A 20,001-nucleotide genomic window follows, 5' to 3' on the forward strand; every position below is an offset into this window, starting at 1 on the left:
TCACTTCTGTCAAAATCTCGACAAACAAGACTGGGAAGGCCAAGAAGGGAGGATTCTCACACATGTATGCCTGATAACAAGAACTATCACAAAAGAGTCCGCAAAAACCACAACCTTGCCCAAAGCCTATCACAAGCGTCCACACACACACACACGCACACACCCCTCTGCAGGGACATCTGCCCGGCAACTGCTTGTCCAAACTTGGACGGACAGCATTCTTGTTATCAACCCTTACAGCCAAGGCCAGAGATCTGAAAGAATTCTATCATTTCCTCCTGACTTTTCCTTTAGCGCCCCTCATCTTTCTTCCTTTCTCTGAATATGCTCACTGTATTCCTACTGCAACGCTTAATAGCAAATGAATATGATTTTCCCTTAGCCTCTGCTTGTTGTTTAGGTCGACACAATTCTGGAGGTTGGAAGTCTAAAATCAAGGCATTAGACGGGCTGTGTTCCTTCTGGAGGCTTCAAGGAAGAATCTGTTTCCTTGACTTTTCCAGCTGCTTAGAGGCTGCTCGCATTCCTAGCTCGTGACCTCCTCTGCCTTCAAAGCCAGCAGTGCACCGTCTTCAGATCTCTCTCCATCTGTCTCTGACGTCTGCTTCCATTGCCATGTCTCTTAACTACCACCTCTGGCCCTCCTCCCTCCCTCTTTCCCTTACGAAGATCTCTGTGATTATATCAGACCTGCTGGATAGTCCAGGACCATCTCCCCATCTCAAGATTCTTAACTTAATTCCATCTGCTAAGTTCCTTTCACACACAGGTTCCAGGGACTTGGAGAGGGCCTGCTTTGGCCCAACGCAGTGAGGTAGACCGTGAGTTCCTCCACCCATTCCTCCACTCATCCCTTCATCCCCTCCATTCATCCTTCCACCCATCTCTCCATCTATCCCTCCATTAATCCTTCCCTCCACCCATTCCTCCACCCCTCCCTTCATCCATTCCATCCATCCTCCCACCCATCTCTTCATCCACTCTATCAGCCTCTCCATCCATCCCTCCACCCTTCCCTTCATCCCCTCCATCCATCCTTCCACCCATCACTCCATCTATCCCTCCATTATTCCTTCCCTCCACCCATTCCTCCACCCTTCCCTTCATCCACTCCATCCATCCTTCCACCCATCACTCCATCTATCCCTCCATTATTCCTTCCCTCCACCCATTCCTCCACCCCTCCCTTCATCCATTCCATTCATCCTCCCACCCATCTCTTCATCCACTCTATCAGCCTCTCCATCCATCCCTCCACCCTTCCCTTCATCCCCTCCATCCATCCTTCCACCCATCTCTCCATCTTTCCTTCCATTAATCCTTCCCTCCACCCTTCCCTTCATCCACTCCGTCCATCCTTCCACCCATCTCTACATCCATCCCTCCATTAATCCTTCCCTCCACCCATCCCTCAACCCTTCCCTTCATCCACTCCATCCATCCTACCACCTATCCCTCCATCTTTCCTTCCATTAATCCTTCCCTCTACCCATCCCTCCACCCTTCCCTTCATCCACTCCATCCATCCTACCATCCATTCCTCATTCTGTCTCTCCATCTATTATTCTCTCCTTCCTCCCTTCATATCTTCCTCTGTCTTCCTTCATATTCCTTCCATCTCTCTCTCCATCCCTCCCTCCATCCTTCTCTCCATCTCTCCTTCCATCCCTTTCTCCATCCTTCTTTCCATCTCTGCCTCCATCCCTCCCTCCATCCTTCTCTCCATCTCTCCTTCCATCCCTCCCTCCATCCTTCTTTCCATCTCTCCATTCATCCCTCCCTCCATCCTTCTTTCCATCTCTCCCTCCATCCCTCCCTCCATCCTTTCCATCTCTCCCTCCATCCCTCCCTTCATCCTTCTTCCCATCTCTCCCTCCATCCCTCCCTCCATCCTTTCCATCTCTCCCTCCATCCCTTCCTCCACATCCCCCCATCCCTCCTTTCATATCTTCTTCCATCCCTCCCTCCATCACTCAATGCATCCCTCTCTCCATCCAGAGTTCACCACACCCCGAGTCTCCAATGCTGCACTCCTGAAACTCACCCTGGGATTTGCATTTGGGGGTTGCCTTGAACATGTTCCCAGTGTACTCAGTTGAGTTTTGGAAACACCCATATCTCCATCCACTCTGTCAGCCTCCCCATCCCTCCCTCCATTAATCCTCTTCTAGAGCAATCTACTAGAGAACAAGCAAGGTCAGCCTTCTTCTGGCTGTCAGGGGATCAGGGCACCTGCTGGCAGCTGCTCTAAGACTCAGGATGAGGGCTGCCTCCTGCAGATGACTCTGAAGGCTGCAGCTCTGGGTGGTGTCCCTAGCAGCAGCTTTGATCCCTAATTAGGAAGGCACAGTGGGTGCCTAGCAGCACCCAGGAGAGAGCGCTCCAGAGATTTCCTTATCAGCTGACAAATCACCCTTCTCATGAGAGGGGAGTTTGAGTCATTCACTCCCAAATTCTGGAGAACCACAGAATTCAGAGCTCTTCGAGGGCATAGTCAACCCTTTCCCTTGTTCCTGGTGGTGATCCAAGCTTGCTTTTCTCTCAGAGCTGCCTCCATTATCCTGTTCTCATACCCTGTCTTCCCCCAAGAACACAGGGTGCATCCCCAGCCTTAGCTGGATTTCCACCTTGCAAATGTCCCTGCCTGGGAGACAGGACTTGGTGTGAGAAAGATGACATTGTGTTCCCAGGTGTCGCTGGTGCTGGGCACAACTCCAAAGTTCTGGAGCAGAGTCAGCAAGGCACAGCCTGGAGAGCAGACCCGTGCTCTGCCTGAGTTTGTAAGTGGTTTCGTTTCAGTGGCCACAGAGCCGCACATACAGGTGGCTGCTTTAGCTTCCGCTAAACTGGAGAGCTCACTTACTGGTTGTGACAGACTGTGTGTCCTGCAAAACCTCAAATATTTGTGATTCAGCTCATTAGGGGAAAAGGGTGCTAACGTCTGGCCTAGAGGGCTCAAGCCTTGTCATCAGCCCCCATTCAGCTGTCCACTCAAGGTGCATTGACTGAGCTCCCTGGCCGGAGTGTCACGTGGGCCCTCAGACTGTGGAGGCAAATCAAGTGGCATTGCTTTTGAGGAGCTGGCCATGACCTTGTTTCCTAAGTGCCACTTCTTTGATAGAAACTGGCAGGATTGCTAGAGCCACGTATTTGCAAACCACTGGGCACTTGCACACGCACTTAATCCATGCGGTTACTCGGCGATGGGTGTTGACCCGAGGCCAGGCAGCTCACAGATTTGCCACTTGCCACAGGTCACAGTTTAGGAAGAGGCAGAGTCGACCAATGTGTCTTCTCATTAGCGCATTGCCTCCCCCCTTAGGATGGAAGGAAGGAAGAGAGCAGGGGTGAGAGAGGCCAGTGGGATAGGGCGCTGCGGGAGAAGGAAGGGCCGGCTTGAGTGCCCAGAAGCTCAGCAGCTGTGGGTTGGACCGTGGTGTTACCTTGGCCTTCCCCTTCCCTGCTGGCTTCAGGGCAGCGCAGCATCCTACACGCGGTCAGTGAAAGTGCAGTGAGGGCCCCATCGCCTGGGGGTGGTCTCTATCAGTGGCACAGTCTTGTCAGTGGCTCGGGGGGCAGGAAGGGCCCATGGTTGGGGTTTGCCTGACGACCCCACAGAGGAAGGTGTGTTGCTTCTAAAACCATTCAGTCGATGCTCACTTAACCCTGCAGGTGGCATTGGGCACCCAGCATTTCTAGGACCCAGTATATACCCCAGAGCTGGATGGTGGCCGGACTGGGGCCACGGCCCCTCTCTAGGGGCCTGAGATGCTGAGACCCATGGCGCTGCTGTCCCTGCCAGGGGCGCATCATCTGTGAAACATGAGCCAGGACGCCCGAGAGTGGCAGAGTCTTCTTCCTCCTCTGCTTCCTTTTGCAGGATTTGATTTGGGTTTATTGTAGTTGAAAAGATTTTCAAAAGCGCTCACCAGAGTATCCAAAACCATGTTGGTTAAGGAGGAGAGGAGACGCATGGGAGGGCCCAAGCTCCCCAGTGACCCTCCACCAAACCGCACACCAACTAGTGGCATTAGAGGTGATGCTGGAACAGGATGGAGGATGGATGTCTTCCTTCCCTTCTCAGTCCCTGAACTCAGCCCCATCCAGCGCCTGCCAAGGAGCCAAGGAGAGGAAAATATCCCTCAGTAGGAAGGAAAGAAAACAGAGGCATCCCAGAAACTGAACAAGGACCCAGAAAGCAAACCCTCCCCCGTCCCCCAGAAGCTGCCCGCTTTTCCCCACAGCCCCACAGCTGTGCGCCTCCCTCTCTCCCATTTTTCCCATTTTCTTCCCTCTCTCTTTTTCCAGTATGGGGGCAGAAGTGGGGGACTGTTGGAGGGAGAGTAAGGCACCCCCACCCCTGGGCAGCTCCGGAGTCCCGCTGGCTGCATGTTTACTAAACAGAGGCATTTGTGAGGGGATTTCAGATACCCTGCTGTGCTCAGGCCAGGGTGACTATGTTTTGATGTTTCTGGTTGGAAAGCTGACCGCCTGGATGTGGGGTGAAGGGAGACCCAGTGAGAACGGTACTGTCTGCACAGGGTCTTATTCCATGTGAGAGAATGACTCCGGCTGAGAATACAGACAGGTAGGATAGGAAACTTCATCGAAGACTCCCTGGCCTGGTCGAAGAATCCACAGACACCTGGGGGAAGCTGGGCCAGCTCCCCGCCCCGTCCCTCCACTGAAACCCCGAGCATTCCTCTGTATATCAGGACTGCCCACTTGTGAGGAGACGCATTGCCTGTCCTGTCTGGCCCGGCCCCCTCGGGAAGCTAGCAGGTGAGCGAACAATACAAGGACAGCAAAACCCACCACGACCTCTGCTCGTGGAGCTCCACGGACACGGGATGGCCTCCTGTCCTGCTGCTTATCCACAGTTATGTTCATGGCGCACTTAACTCCTGGAGAGGTCAGAACACCGAGCTATCAGAGTGGCATTTGACATTTGGACGAGCACAAATCAGGGCCCTGATTCTCTGTGGGTGCCCGCTTCACCTGGCCCCAGCCCCGCCCAGCACAGGTGGACAACACACCTTTGTTGGTGCTGCTGGGAAACAAAACCCAGTGACTGATCTTCCCCAGGATCTCTCGAGAAGCAGCCAGCCCCTTTCCAAACCTCAACTGGTTCGATGAAACCTGAGTGAGCCAGTCGCTTGTGATTTTCTGCAGGTAACCAGGACCAGATCCCTTGGCTGCAGGGCAGGGGGCAGGAGAGGATTTCCTCACAGGGAGCGTTAGGGAGTGTGCATTTGCCTGGGGACGTGTGCTTCCTAGCAGAGGCTTCGGGAGTTCTTACTGTAAACAGGCTTGAGTCCTCCCTAAAGGACGGGAGACTTTCCCACACCCTGGCAAGAATTCTTCTTTCTTCTGAGGATGTTTTGTGGAATGAAAAATAAATGGAAAGATAAAGGTCAATTGCAAAAGTGAAGATCTCTTGGAATGGACACAGGAATTCTTACGGCCATAGCTTTCAGAGAGTCTCACTGCGTCAGTGCTGTGAGCTGCCCTGCCCACACCTGGGTGGTATTCTCAGCCTTAGGTGACCCACGGGGATTCTTCTTTATGAGCGGAGAGGCCTGAAATGCCTTCTCATCCTCTGTTCAATATTTCATGAGATATCAGACTAAATGCACAATTCTGGATTGAGCTGACCATATTGATTCAGGTCTGTGCCCGCTTGGAGGAGGGAGGGAGGAACCCCTCCCGGAACCCCTCTGTAGGGCCTGGCAGAGGCACTCATGGCCCCGGGTGTAAGAGCCACCTCCAGGTTTGGCAGAAGGGGTTGGAATCTTGGATCTTCTGCTGACCTGCTATGTAGCCTTGGGCAGGTCATTAACCCTCTCCAAGCCCTTGTATGTTGTCTACAAAAGGTGGAGAAGGACGCAGCACTCACTGGCTGGGAGGCAGAAACGGTGACAGGAGCAGGCTGGCGCCATGCCCACCCCAGTGGGTGCCAGCCTGGTGAGGCCCGTTCTGTGGCTCATGGCCTTTGCCCGGGCCTGGGCTGGCCTGCCTGAGCTTCTTCTTCAAGGGCACATTTCTACAGAGCGAGGAAAACTGCTCCCACCCCAAACGATGCTCCCATGTCCCCTGACTCTTCGTAGGTGTTGACAGGTATTGATTCTCTTGGTGAAGGCCCGTGAGCTGACATAGGAAATGTAAGCATTCAGTGCCTTCTGCTTCTTGACGGTTTCTGGAAATTCCTTCTAGGCCCAAATCACCTTTTCTCAGGGACTGTCTGGCAAGTGGTGTAGCCGGCCACAGCAGCAGACAGGACTCATGGGATCACTGGGGCACAATCTCCCATCTAAGAAAGGTCCCTTGATTTTTCCACAGGCAAAGTGATGTTGCCTTGATTTCCAAGGGAGGAAACTGGCTTTTTTATTGTTTGTTTTGGAAACGTTGTATTTCTCTGTTAGAAAATCAGCACCTTTGGGGGTTTACTGTAGATGTAACAGTGGTTATCCCTGAAGTGACAGGAAGAGGCGTGAGGGACTCCTAGGAGTGGGCCACGTCCGGGTTTTGATCTGGGGCTGGGACCCCAGTGTGTTCCGTCTGGAAAAGCGTAGGAAGCTGTGCATTTATGGGCTATGCACTTTTCTGCGTTTTCTACACTTCAGCAACATTTACAGCAAAACGTAATTACTCGGAAGTGAATACCACAGGTGCCTTTCCATTGCCGTTGTCTCCGGGTTTCCCGGCAGCTTCTGTCACGTCCGCTTGGGGAGGGATTTGTGCTCATGTAACACAAGCCAGAGGGAGCCAGCGACCCTGTAAAAATGCCTGGAGTAAGGCCATTCTGCCGTTAGACCTTTGGAAGGGGCCAGGCTCTGGGCCTGCAGTGGCTTCTAGGCATTCCCTGATGGCTCTGGTCCCAAAGGGGTCTGTCCAGGTAAGAGGGAGGCATGGGAAGAGATGACAAGGCCACAGCATTGCCTTAGACGGGGTGCTGCTCTGGGTTCACTTGTGCCAAGAGCCCTTCCTGTCTCATGAGCGCCACAAACATTTCCCTCCAGTAACTGTCGCGTAGGCTCTGTTCCAGGATCGTGGGGCATGATGGTCAAGAAGCTGGTCTTGCTCATGTCCTCGTGCAGCTGACATTCTCAGGGCCTCTGGGGCAGTGACAGAGCCAGAAGCAGAAGAAGATGTGCATCATGTGCTGGCTGTCAGATGCCCGGCTCATCTGGGGTGTCTGGCTTGGGGATGGCCGGCTGGCCTTTAGGAAGAGCAGCCTCGTTCCAACCTTGTCTCCTTATGCTTGTGATCACTGGAATTCAGGACATCTGCAGGGGCTGTCTCTGCATCTCTAATGTGGCTCATTCTGAGGGAGGGCATAACTCAGGAAACTCTTCAGTATTCACTTAATTTTAAACATTACTAAATGCTTCATCTGAATGCTTTTTAAACATCTGTCCATCTACCCATCTGTCTGTCCATCCATCCATCAATCCATCCATCCATCAACTTATCCATCCATTCATTCATCTATTCATCTATCCATTCATCTGTTCATCTATCCATCCATTCATCTACTCATCCATCCATCCATTCATCTGTCCATCCATCCATCCATCCATTCATCTGTCCATCCATCCATCCATTCATCCATCCATCAATTTATCCATCCATTCATTCATCTATTCATCCATCCATTCACCTGTTCATCTGTCCATCCATTCATCCACTCATTCATCCATCCACTCATCTGCCTATCCATTCATTCATCCATCCATTCATCTGTTCATCCATCCATCCATCCATCCATCCACTCATCCATCCATCCACTCATCTGCCTATCCATTCATTCATCCATCCATTCATCTGTCCATCCATGTATCCATCCATCCACTCATCTGTCCATCCATCCATCCATTCATCCATCCATCAATTTATCCATCCATTCATTCATCTATTCATCCATCCATTCACCTGTTTATCTGTCCATCCATTCATCCACTCATCCATCCATCCACTCATCTGCCTATCCATTCATTCATCCATCCATTCATCTGTTCATCCATCCATCCATCCATCCACTCATCCATCCATCCACTCATCTGCTTATCCATTCATTCATCCATCCATCTATCCATCCATCCGTCCATCCATCCATCCATCCATTCAGCAGCACCTGAGTATCTGCACTGGACCAGGGCGAAATGTTTACAGATGGAAAGGTGATGTTCCTACTTCTCAGAGGACACTGGCAAAGAAAAGGGGAAGAGCGCGAGAGAGAAGGTAGAGAGAAAGAGAGAGAAAGGGAGGGAGGGAGGAGAGGGAGAGAGGAGAGAAGGAGACAGAGGAGAGAGGGAAGGAGGTGGGGGAGAGATGGCCACATGGGGAGGGGGAGAACCTGGAGAGGTGGGACAGAGGAGTGCTGTTTGGGGTGCTGGTTGGTGTGCTCTGGGGAGCTCTCTCAGGGTCTTGCCTGGGGGCACGTGCACGGGGAGGGTTGGGTCTTGGGAAGCCTTGACAACACCAGGACTCCATCTCTGGCCCTGAGGCCATGGGCTCACATGGATTTGCCCGTGGTGGCAGGCAGTGGGTGTCAGGGTGCTAGGCTCCCCGGTCAGTCTGGGCCCACACCACTCCCCTTGACTAGTCAGGTCTGAGTGGGCTCCTCGGAGCCACCTTCTTCTGGAGTCTCTATGTGAGGGGCTTCGGGGGCTCAGCGCTTGGGCCCTTTGGCCAGCTCCTCGGGACCAGAGCCAGCTTGGTGGTGCTCACTCGTTAAGGCCTTATTCCCAAGCGGGACAGCGTCACACCATCTTTCCGCCTCCATCAGCGGGGTCGCTGTTGGTTTTGCTGTGACAGTGCATTTGTTGTGAATTGCAGCATGAAATTCAGCCAAGGTGAGTCTGATGGGAAGGGTTTGGGATCAAGGTGCTGCCACTGCTTCTTTTATAGTCAGTAGCCCTGAAGGACCACCACGCTCTTGCCCCGTCTCTCCCAAGTATGCACCATCTTAGAAAATGAACCGTAAAAGGGCCAGAGTAGACTCTGTGGGCTCTCTTTGGAATGTCCCCTGTGTTCCTCTCTGGTTATGTAGGTGTGCGGCTTCAGGACAGTCCATCCCCACCCATTGGGATCACTCTTCTGTCATCCTTCCATCGCTGTCCTCTGGGGATAGCCATGGCCCTGGGCACAAGGCTGGTTGTGCCCTTCGCTAAGCTCCCACATTTTGTGTTAGGGAGAGAGGAATTTCACAGGCTCATAGAGCACTTTCTTCCTTTCTAGGGTCGAGGACACTAGAAATCATCTTCTCCTGTTCCCTGTTTTTACAAATGTTGACATCAGGACCCAAGAAGAAACGTAGCCTGCCGGTGTCACTGAGGGAATCAGTTGCCAAGCAGGTGTCTGGTGCCGGGTCCTGTCAGACCCCATTCTCTCCTCTGGCTCTCCATGGCCCTCGCCTCCCATTTCTTTCCATTTCCCAGCTGGTTCTGGTTGAACTTATGGCTTTTTTGCTTCGATTAATTGACTATGAATTTATGTCCCTAAAAAAGAGATTCAGTTGCATGATTTCTTCTTAGCAGGCACTGCTCAGAAACAGCATAGCAATTGATAAGACGTTGGGGTTAGCGCAGGGAAGACCGGGACACAGGCACTGGTTAAACATCAGTGGGCAGCCGACCCCTCCTCCCACCCAGGCTCACAGAGGCTGGCCGGGTTCCGTCTGGGTCTAATCTGGGTTCTGTCTGGGTCTGGTCTGGGTTCTTTCTGGGATTTGTTGTTCTGGTTTGGGTTCTGTGTGGGCCTGGTCTGAGTTCTGTGTGGGCTTAGTCTGGGTTCCGTCTAGGCCTGGTCTGGGTCTGGTCCGAATCTGGTCTGAGTTCCATATATGCCTGGTCTGGGTTCTGTCTGGATTCTCTCTGGGTCTGATCTGAGTTCTGTCTGGTCTGGTCTGGGTCCTGTCTAAGCTCTGGTCTGGGCTAGCATCTGGCTGTTTCAAATGTTGAAACTGGGCACCCTGCACGGGGCTGATAGGGCTTCAGTGGCCCTGGCTCTGGCAGTTTCTGTGCTTGTTATCCTGGGCGCTCACGATCCCAGCCAGAAAAACAGTGTAAGACAGTGCCCCCTGTGAACGAGAGTCCACAAGGACAGGGAGGTGGGCACATGTCCAGGGTGCCAGCAAGCAGGCTGCACAGAACTCAGGGGCGGGAAAACGAGAGCCCACAAGGACAGGGAGGCTGGTGCATGTCCAGGATGCCAGCAAGCAGGCTGCACAGAACTCAGGGGCAGGAAAGTAGGGCGGGCGAGGGGGTGGGATGGTCCCATCTTCCTTTTCTATTTCTGTAAGGGGAAGCAAGTGCAGGGCTGTGCAGGAGAATGATTTCCTTACATAAATGCAGAGGGGTGTGTGTGTGTTTGTGTATGTGCATCTGTGTGTGTGCGTCTGTGTGTGTGTGTTTGTGTTTGTGTGTGTGTGTGCATGCGTGCACCCTGGGTACTCAGGAAACCCAACAATGACGGGAAGGCTCTGACTGTGCTTCCTGCTCCCCTCAGCCCGGGACTCACTTTTAGGCCTGCACAAGGTCGCTGTCGCACCCAGCTGTCCCATAGCAGGGCAGACTAATGTCTACTGGACTTTGTTTCCAGAGCCACTTTGAAGATCCTTAAATCCCAAATGCATGTCTTTTTAAAAAAAAGAAAAAAGAAAGGAAACCAGGTTTGTAATGTTAGAGTAGTACAGCCTCAAACTGGGTCCTGTGTCCATGGCTGGACCCATGAGGCCCGGTGGAGGGGACCCTGCAGCCCAGTCGCATGCCCTCTTTGTCTGGTGCATATTCTCGCAATTCCAGTTTGGTGGCTCTCAACAGCAAGGCCAACCTGAGACCACCTGTCCTACCTTTCCCATGAGAGGGCTGAATGCTCCCAGCCTCCCCGCCCTGTCCTGTTCCTGGGGTCCTGGGGGTCATCACAGCCTGTGTAGGCTTCCTCCAGCCAGGGTGGTGGTCTGGACCCCACCAGTGGACCCCAGCACTGGGGGTCAGCCCCAGGCACTGTCAAAGGTGAGAGCCCAGAGGCTGTGCCCAGCAGGAGAGGTGGGCAGAGGGATAGAGGGAGAGAGGCTTCTCAGAGCCCAAGGCATGAAGTGCCCTCGTGGGTGTCATGACCACGGGCAGTGGATGGCTGCCGGTGAGCACCATGACCGGGCGCCTTCAGGAGGCTCATAACTGAGAGGACACAGCCTGAGGGAGGTCTGCTGGGGAGCAGCTCCACTTCTGCCCTGAATAGACGAGAGACACTCATTAGCAGGTACCCAGCATGTAGTGCTTTCTTGGTGATATCAGGGGCCCGGGTCCCCAAAGTGCTGCAGCACTCTGTGGCTGGGGAGCTTGCTCCTGTGGAGGAAGGGTCTCTGTGGTCCCAGCTCTTCCATCTGCCTGTCCACCAAGGGTCACCCGTGGCTCAGCAGAAGAGCTGTTCTTGGGGCCCCCGGCCCTCCTCCGGCCCTGCTCACTTGTTCAGGTCTCAAGTGCTGCGTGTTTGTAAACAATGTCATCCACAGCCCTGTGGTACCAGCTGGTTCATCTGCAGTTCTGAGCTGCTCTCCGGCCCCGGCCCTTTCTTCCTGTGCTTTTCCCCCGCCGGGATGGCTCTCCTGGCCCTCCCTGGGGCGACAGCCGCCCTCTCTGTAATGATTCTCAGTGCCAGCACAGCAAGCTTCCTGGCTGGTTCTGCAGCTCTCTCGCTCCCCTAAACAAGGCCTTAGGGACTCCACATCCAAATTAAGGTGGCGCCTGGTGACAGGTTGGCATTTTCCGGTGTCCTATCTATGAAAGACAGGAAGACAGCAGGGAGCAAACTCCCCTGGGCCAGACTCTCACAAACACACAGGTTTGGGTGCCCCGTTGGTGACTGGGAGAAAACAAGGGACTGGGCCAAGGACCCCATGGGTCCCTGTCTCTTTAGGTATTTTGAAATGTGTGGGAGCCAAAATTGCATTCACACGATTCTTGATTATGTAAGGGTGCATTCTGATCTGATACTGCACTAAGAAGTGCTGGGTTGGGATGCATTATCTATGCACCCAGCTGCTTCTGTTTCATTATTTACAGCACATTTAAACAGTCTATTTGAGAAAACATTAATGTGGCTTTGCTTGGGATGTGTAGCTTCTCCCCGTTTATAAAGCTCTCAGATGGAGACTTGGCAGAAATTCCAAAGCAATTTGGTGTGGCTGCAAAATGACAAACTTTCTTAATTATTAATTGAGATTAATAATATATTGATTATTTAATTATATGTTGATTATAAATAAATCATATATACATAATGTATACTTATATAAATATATAAAGCATAAATAATTTGTAGATGCAATAAGTGAATTATTAATTAATACAGACACACGTACCATATCGGTGTGGGAGCAAACTGGTAACGGGGCAGCTCTGGGCTGAGAACCTGGGCAGGTCACCCCGGCCCACTGGCCATCGCTTCCTCACTCTGAGATGGGAATGCTGGATTCCTCATACACTAGACAATGAGTGGGGAGGTGCTTTGTAAGCCTAAAGCATTACACACATGCTGGCAATGATTATCATTACTATAACCCGTGAAGTGCAATTGAAGACGTAGACCAGGGAGTTAAAAAGACACGAAGTGTACGTTCTTCCCTGGAATGCAGCCTTTTCTGCTCCGGGACGTCGAAGGCTACTTCGGCCTCAGTCACGTGTGCTTCAACATTTGCATATTTACTGCATCGGAGATCAAACAAAATGAAATGAACATGCATGTGATCTGCTTCTTGCAGGATACAAGACCCTTCTGAAAGGAATTTCTGGCAAGTTCAACAGTGGTGAGCTGGTGGCCATTATGGGTCCTTCCGGGGCAGGGAAATCCACGCTGATGAACATCCTGGCCGGATACAGGTGAGCATCCCTGCCCGGGGCGCAAAGTTCTCACCTGGGTGTCGGGCCAGCAATGGAAATGGTGGGGCTCCTTCCATCAGCCCCATCACCTGGAGCAGGCTGTGGTCTACAGTGGTAGCTTCTTAAAGCTCTGTACACACAGGCTCCAGCGGAGCACAGGGTGCGTTTTGGGTCAGGAAGCTCTGGAACGGAAGGAAACCGGGTCCAGGAGAGAGAATGACACTGAGAGGCTGCACTCGCGAAGGGCCATGTGCTGAGCGGAGAGCCATGCTCAGAGAGGGGTCCCTGGGCAGAGTGGCCACAGCAGCCACTCGGTTCAGCCCGGCCACACGGACAGGAAGAGGTAGGAAGGTCAAGGTCAGGGAGAGGGGTGGCTGGAGAACTCGGAGAGAACAGGAGTGAATGCAAGCCGAAGAGAGACAGGGCATTTTCAGAAGAGAATGAAAACTGTTTGGCTGGGGCTTGTGATGGTCAGAGTTGTCTAGAAGTTTGGGCTGGGCGCAGTGGCTCACTCCTGTAATCCCAGCACTTTGGGAGGCTGAGGCAGGCGGATCACCTGAGGTCAGGGGTTTGAGACCAGCCTGACCAATATGGTGAAACCCCATCTCTACTAAAAATACAGAAAAAATTAGCTGGACATGGTGGCAGGTGCCTGTAATCCCAGCTACTCGGAAGGCTGAGGCAGAAGAATCGCTTGAACCCAGGAGGCAGAGGCTGCAGTGAGCCGAGATTGTGCCAGTGCACTCCAGCCTGGGCTACAAGAGTGAAACTCCATCTAAAAACAAACCACCACCACCAACAACAAAAAACAAAGAAGTTTGGTGACCATTGTGCCCAGTGTCATCCGTTTGGGAATGATTAGAAAACTTGGATTAGAATCTTCAGAAGCGTTTTTAAAATGCTCTGTTAAAGTCGGTTATTTTCATGTCTGCTGGGTTTTATTTACTAACTTCAGCAAATAATAATAATTTCATTTACTGAAAAAATGGTAAATACCACCTTTTCCTTAGAGTTTCTGAATTCAACCTTAATGCCAGAAATTAGGATTTGAAAAACATCTCACTTATGGCAATTCTCTACCTGCGAGAGTCACATCTGAAGGCTAAAGTTGAGTTCCCAGAGGGATGCAGGGCCAGAGGGGACTGGGTATCCTTCAGGGCGGCTGCTTCTGAGCTCATCAATGCGCCCACAGCTCCTGGCAGCCTGATGGGTGCTTGGCATCCTGGAGCTTCAGAGGCAACTCAGGAGGGGCCTTCAGGCCTGGGGATCCAGGGGAAGCCAGCTGATCCCTGCCGGTGCCTGGAGGAGTGAAGGGACGTGGCCACAGGCCCCCAGTCATAGTGACAAGCTGAGTGGAGTTGGAAACTAGGCATGCTTTCATTAGTCTCCATAGAGGCTCCTCAGTTTGATTCTCTATCACATCTAGGAGGTAGGGCTAGAGAAACTGGATCTTAGAGGCATAGAGCATAGACTACCTGTGTCACACACCAGCTCCTGGGCGGCACTCATGCACCCGGAGGAATGGCAAGGGGCAGAGGTGCACAGTAGGTCTGCAGTGAGCAGATGAACCAGCCGGTGAATGACTGTGCCTGGTGAGGCCGTGCCTGCCTCACAGGAGCACCTGGGGACTCAGCCTGCTCACCAGAGAGAGTTCTCCCTGCTGGAGAAGGGCCATTCACTCGGCTAAGCGGGTTCTGGCCCCAGGCTCCAAGCCCCTCTCTGCTGGTGCTCCTTCCCAGGCCTGACATCTGCAGAAGTCTGGTCTTCGGGCAGCGGGCGCAGCCTGAGCTACACACAGAATTATTGAGAAGCCAGTCTTACAAACCCCCACAAATCCAGGGGCTGTACATCCCCACCTTGTGACTGCGTATAGGACTATGCCTGCGTGTCTTTGGGAGGTCAAGACAGAGCTGCTGTCACCCTGAGTATAGATACACCTTCCCATGGAGGCCTGTGTGCGCCTTCCTCTTCCCCCCAGGCACTTTCTCTGTGGAATTTCTTCCTCCCAATGGCAGCAGTGCTAGCTAGGTCCAGTCTCTTTCTGCCCCTTGGGGTCCCTGTGGCCCGTGGTTCAGCTGGGAGGTGAGCCCGCTCTCTGGCTCCCCTCACCTGGGCCAGGAGGCGCAGGAGCAGCAGGAGCCAGCAGCTGATGGCTTCCCTTGTCCTTGGCTCTACAGGGAAACGGGCATGAAGGGAGCCGTCCTCATCAATGGGCTGCCCCGGGATCTGCGCTGCTTCCGGAAGGTGTCCTGCTACATCATGCAGGACGACATGCTGCTGCCGCACCTCACCGTGCAGGAGGCTATGATGGTGAGCTCCCATGCTGCCCCGCCCACCCCTGCCACCCCGCTGCCCCCCAGCTCCCACACCACACAGTACTGGCCACGAGCCCAGCTGCGAGAGACCGGAAGGCTCTGCCAGGCAGCCTGCGCGCAGTCAGCACCTCCCTCTAGCAGAGTTCTAACTCCAGGCTTGCTGTTGGGACAGCAGCTTCATCCCCAAACCCCCAAGACCTTGAGTTTAATGGGCCTTGTTTGGCAGGGTTGGGGTCAAGCTTCTGAGAAGGTTAGTAACCCAGCTGACTTGGGTGATCCAACCAGGGCAGCGGACATCCCATTTCCCCTGCAGGCCAATGCTTGGGATTCTCCTTCCCATCAGCCATCCTTGAGTCATTCTGTGTCTTTGGCCCAAGCACCCACTCACCTGGTGTCTTAGTCAACCCCAAGGGTCTATTCCTCTGAGTCAGCTGCCTGCCAGGTGGGAAAATGAAACCAGCAATGGCCGAGCATCTCCTGGATCCCTGGCCCCAAGCACATAGCTCTACACACACCAGATAGGTCATCCCAAGAAAGTGGATGAGAAATGGAGCTTCCCCCAGTAACGCAAGGAGCCCAGGGCCGCCCGGCTGCCGATGGCCATGTGTGGCCAGAGCTGTCTCCTCCAAAGGTGCGCCTGTGACTGGCAGCTCGACCTCCTTGCCACGCACCTGCTTCCCCCTTACAGCCTCAGTGTCCTCATCTGCAGGACCGCACAGGGTCGGTGTAAACACTGAAAGGGAAGATGCAGGGAGGGGGGGGTGGAATTCTGGTATACAGTTGGTGCCTAATCCATTCAACTTGGTGACTGTTTCTTTTCACTCCTAGTAAGCCTTCCCATAGTGTCTTCACTTACCTTCCCTGTGGACAAGTCCAGCATTTGGGGAGGTTTAAAAATACCTCCCCCTCTTGGGGCCACAGAAGGGTCCAGGAGGTGTCCTATGCCTGGCTTTCTGAAACAGCTGGTTGTGTTCCTTGGGCAGACCATGACCCAGCCCAGTGCCATGCCTCTGGGCTTCCAGGGCCTTTTTTTTTTAAGACAGAGTCTCACTCTGTCACCCTGGTTGGAATGCAGTGGCACAATGTTGGCTCACTGCTACCTCTGCCTCCTAGGTTCAAGCAATTCTTCTGCTTCGGCCTCCCAAGTAGCTGGGACTACAGGTGCCCACCTTCGTGCCCTGCTAATTTTTGTATTTTTAGTAGAGACGAGTTTCACTGTGTTGACTAGGCTGGTCTTGAACTCTTGATCTCATGATCTGCCTGCATCGACTTCCCAAAGTGCTGAGATTGCAGGTGTGAGCCACTGTGCCCAGCGGGGGCCATTTTTTGTTTACTTTTTAAAGGCTCAACTCAGAGGTGGCCATGAGAATCCTCCCATCAAGAGGAGACTGAAAATCAGCATGCAGCTCCGGTTGCCAGTCATGGCTGGCTTTGTGTGGAGGGCTGTTTATTTTTCTGCTTCCTCTTTATTCGCTGCAAAAAAAGAGTCTCCAGGCTTCACGTCTCTCCTGGCACCCTAGGGGACACCCTCAGTTCGGTCTGCTCTGTGCTTTGGTCATAGATGAGGGTTCACCTTGGTTTTCTGCCTGGAGAGATCCTACCTGGCCTTTCTGACTGGGGTTGGGCAAAGCTCCCTCCCTGTGGTGACCGAGAGTGGCAGCTGCCTAGCGTGTCATGTGAAGGGCAATGCCAAGGGGTTCTTAGCTCAGCAAAGAGAAGCAGGTTACATTTGCAAACACGTGATCTGCTATCTAACCTTCTTTGTGGGGAAACAGAAAGAGAGGAACCTGCAGGGCTATTCCCACTCATGTCCCCTGGTCCTGCATGTTCTGTGGGTAAGCGGATGCCATTCCCTGGGCCGAGCCTACCTAGGCGCTGTGTGCCCCATGGTACCCTGACTGTTGATCTGGCCTCCAAATGGACGTTCAGATGGGGCACGAGGACCTCTGAGGAGGGGGCAAACATAAGGTGCAAAGCAGCCGTGAAGTTCTCTTTACCTGCTGGTCACTGTTCTGTGTATGCCGTAAACTCGAGCTTCACACACACCCTGCTGATTCCCGAATTGCTCCTGCCTCTTTGGTAGTGTGAGTTTGGCTTCTCAGTGAGTTCTTGAGTGAACCCCAAGGCCACGTGCTCGAGACCCAGTGGCTGCTTTCTCCGCAGATGTGACTAGTGACCCCTGCTGTCTTCTCTGTCCTCTCCAACCTCGCCACTGGACCTGCTGTGAAATAATCTATTTTCAGAATCAAATTCAATTCGATTTTGATTCTGAGAATTTCACGAGGCCTTCGAGAAATAGTCTGCGACGATGGTGTGGGTTATCATTCAAGGTCCTTTCCCACACGCAGGAGATACCGGCCACCTGTTGGGGAGTTCTGATCCCACATCAGACCCAGTTGTGCATTTTTGTGCCCTTCACCCTCACAGCTGCCAGGCAGACTGAGAAATGATAGGCAGTGTTGCATGCAGGCAGCTGGCTCTGCCCAGGAGCATGCGTCTGACTCTGTCCAACTCTGGGACCTAGGACCTCTTTGCCACTCCCCCCTGCACCCCACTCTCTCCTCTGGTCCTCACAGCAACTTCTCTAGCTAATGAGGTGGACAGAGCTTAACCTCACTGTTATGCTGGTGAGGAGACGGAGGCTGCGTGTTTGCCCAAAGCCACTGTAGGCAGGAGGGTGGAAGCCAGGCCGATCCTGGGCATGGTGATCTCTGCTCTGGGTTTTCCCAGGCAGGGCCAGGAGCCAGCGCTGTGCTAGCAAACGCGATCTCAAAAAACACAAAAAAATGCGGCATCCTTGCGTGTCGCCCTTGTAAATTCCTGCGGCATAAAGACTCTCCCTGTGGATAAGTTCAAACCTCAGCAGTTTAACATATGGTTTATGGAACGCCTAACTCAGACCGCTGGTTCTGCCCAGGTGGATCGCCAAGCCCCTACCTCTAAATTGCCCATATCTGACTTCTCTCCTGGGTACAGCAGAGAATCCCACTGAGATAGCTGGAAGCATCACACACGGACTGCTCTCCTGCCACCCTACCACTATTAAAGCAGGGGGCATGGGAAGCCAAGAACTCCTTGGGTTTTCCATGGCGATCAGTGGGCTGCACTGTGGCTAGCTGCACCGTGGCTAGTGGCATCATGGACAGCAGCACTGTGGCTAGTGGCATCGTGGCTAGTGGGCTAGTGGCACTGTATCCAGCTGCACTGTGTCCAGCTGCACCATGGCTAGTGGCACCGTGTCTAGCTGCACTGTGGCTGGCGGCATCGTGGCTAGCAGGCTAGCGGCACTGTGTCCAGCTGCACCATGGCTAGTGGCACCGTGTCTCGCTGCACTGTGGCTACCGGCACTGTGTCCAGCTGCACTATGGCTAGTGGCACCGTGTCTAGCTGTACCATGGGTAGTAGCATCATGGTTAGCAGCACTGTGGCTAGCTGCACCGTGGCCAGTGGCACTGTGGCTAGCTGCACCACAGTCTGCAGTGCGGCCATGAAGCTCACCCTGCTGATGGCCATCTGTTCTGCTTCTACACTGCTGTCCTTGTCCCCCGCAGGTGTCGGCACATCTGAAGCTTCAGGAGAAGGATGAAGGCAGAAGGGAGATGGTAAGTGGTCCGGAAAGTACATGGAGGGCATGCGGAAAGCGTGCCTGCCGGGTTTCTGGCACTGGCTTTTGTTTGTTGATTTGTTTTTGCCTTGCCTTCCGTGTGTGGGACAGGTGACATTTCAGGGAGTGCTGTGGCCTGCTGCAGCCAGACGCCAGGAGAGATGGATCTGGTGCACACATCATGGATTTGATTCTCAGATGTAGGAGTCACAATGTAACGTGAGGGGCGGCAGCCTTGGCACTCATGGGGCCAGAAGATGCCAGCTTCAGGGTTAGACCACGAGTGCTGCACCTTTCAGTGTTTAATATGATCTGTATTCAATGTTTTATAAGACAAAAACAATGAAGATGGTTAGTCATTCATTTAAAAATAACCACCCTCCACCCACCCGCACTTGCAAGAAGAACTTTAGTTCTTACGTGTTATTAACCAGCCTTTTAAAAAAGAAAATAAAGACATTTTCAGGATGATGAAGACTTTCTAATCCCCATAGCCAATTTTTTTTTTTCTTCACAAATTCAGAAGCAGGGACAGGTGCAGGTGGGTAGAGCCAGGGGGAGCAGCAGAAAGCCACACAGGAAGGAGCCCACCAGCCTGGGCTCACACACCCTCCCTGGGAAGCCCACTGTCCTTTCCACTCTGGCGAGTGCTGGTGGGATTTTCAGCATGAGATGGGGTCTGGGGAACCCCTCTTCTGTAACATTATCTTTCTCTCCTAACACCCTTACATGACCGCAGTCCAGCCACTGAGAGTGAGGTTTGCTGGGTTAGTGCCAATGGCTCGACCTGGCCCCTTGTGTCCTGGTTTAAAATGGAGTGATTGATGGGATAGAGAAACACCCAGCAATTCTGTTTTCATCATTTCCCCCTCTGCTGTGGTGCGTAACCGCTAATATTAAGTAAATGTGAACCACTCTGCTATGGAGGAAAGAGTCGGACAACCTTAATGCTCCCTCTCCCTGCCTCTGCCCGGCACCTTAACACTCCTTCTCCCCGCCTCTGCCCGGCAACTGCACCCTTTGAAACTCAGGACTCAGCCCATGTCATCGCGGTCCGGGGCTCAAATGCCCAGTGTAGGTAGAAAGAGCCCAGTGTCTGAGAGAAGTAAAATAATGCTTCATTGCTACAGAAAATGTTTTGTGTGGAATTCTTGTATTCTGAGATTGAAAAGAAAATGGATTAACGGAACCCAAAAGAGAG

General features: G+C 53.0%; 1 protein-coding gene and 1 long non-coding RNA gene across 4 annotated transcripts in view; one reads left to right on the forward strand and one right to left on the reverse strand.

The window, feature by feature from the left end:
• ABCG1 (ATP binding cassette subfamily G member 1) overlaps positions 1–20,001 on the forward strand; it is an 82,385-nt gene that overhangs the window by 40,764 nt on the left and 21,620 nt on the right. For both annotated transcript variants that reach the window (XM_035283233.3, XM_035283234.3), the window contains exons 3-5: positions 12,764–12,881; positions 15,059–15,191; positions 18,748–18,798. In XM_035283233.3, the coding sequence (XP_035139124.1) occupies positions 12,764–12,881; positions 15,059–15,191; positions 18,748–18,798 (302 nt within the window). The remainder of the gene's footprint in view (positions 1–12,763; positions 12,882–15,058; positions 15,192–18,747; positions 18,799–20,001) is intronic.
• On the reverse strand, positions 12,332–15,125 carry LOC118149953 (uncharacterized). Of its 2 annotated transcripts, XR_008478356.1 has the most exons (4): positions 14,991–15,125; positions 13,962–14,669; positions 12,916–13,063; positions 12,332–12,707 (listed from the first exon to the last, which is right to left on the reverse strand). It is a non-coding gene; the product is annotated as an uncharacterized LOC118149953 (long non-coding RNA). The 2 variants fall into 2 exon arrangements; XR_004737728.3 differs by having other exon boundaries at positions 13,962–15,059.

This window comes from Callithrix jacchus, chromosome 21 (genome assembly GCF_049354715.1).
Source record: "Callithrix jacchus isolate 240 chromosome 21, calJac240_pri, whole genome shotgun sequence".
Taxonomy (NCBI): Eukaryota; Metazoa; Chordata; class Mammalia; order Primates; family Cebidae; genus Callithrix; species Callithrix jacchus.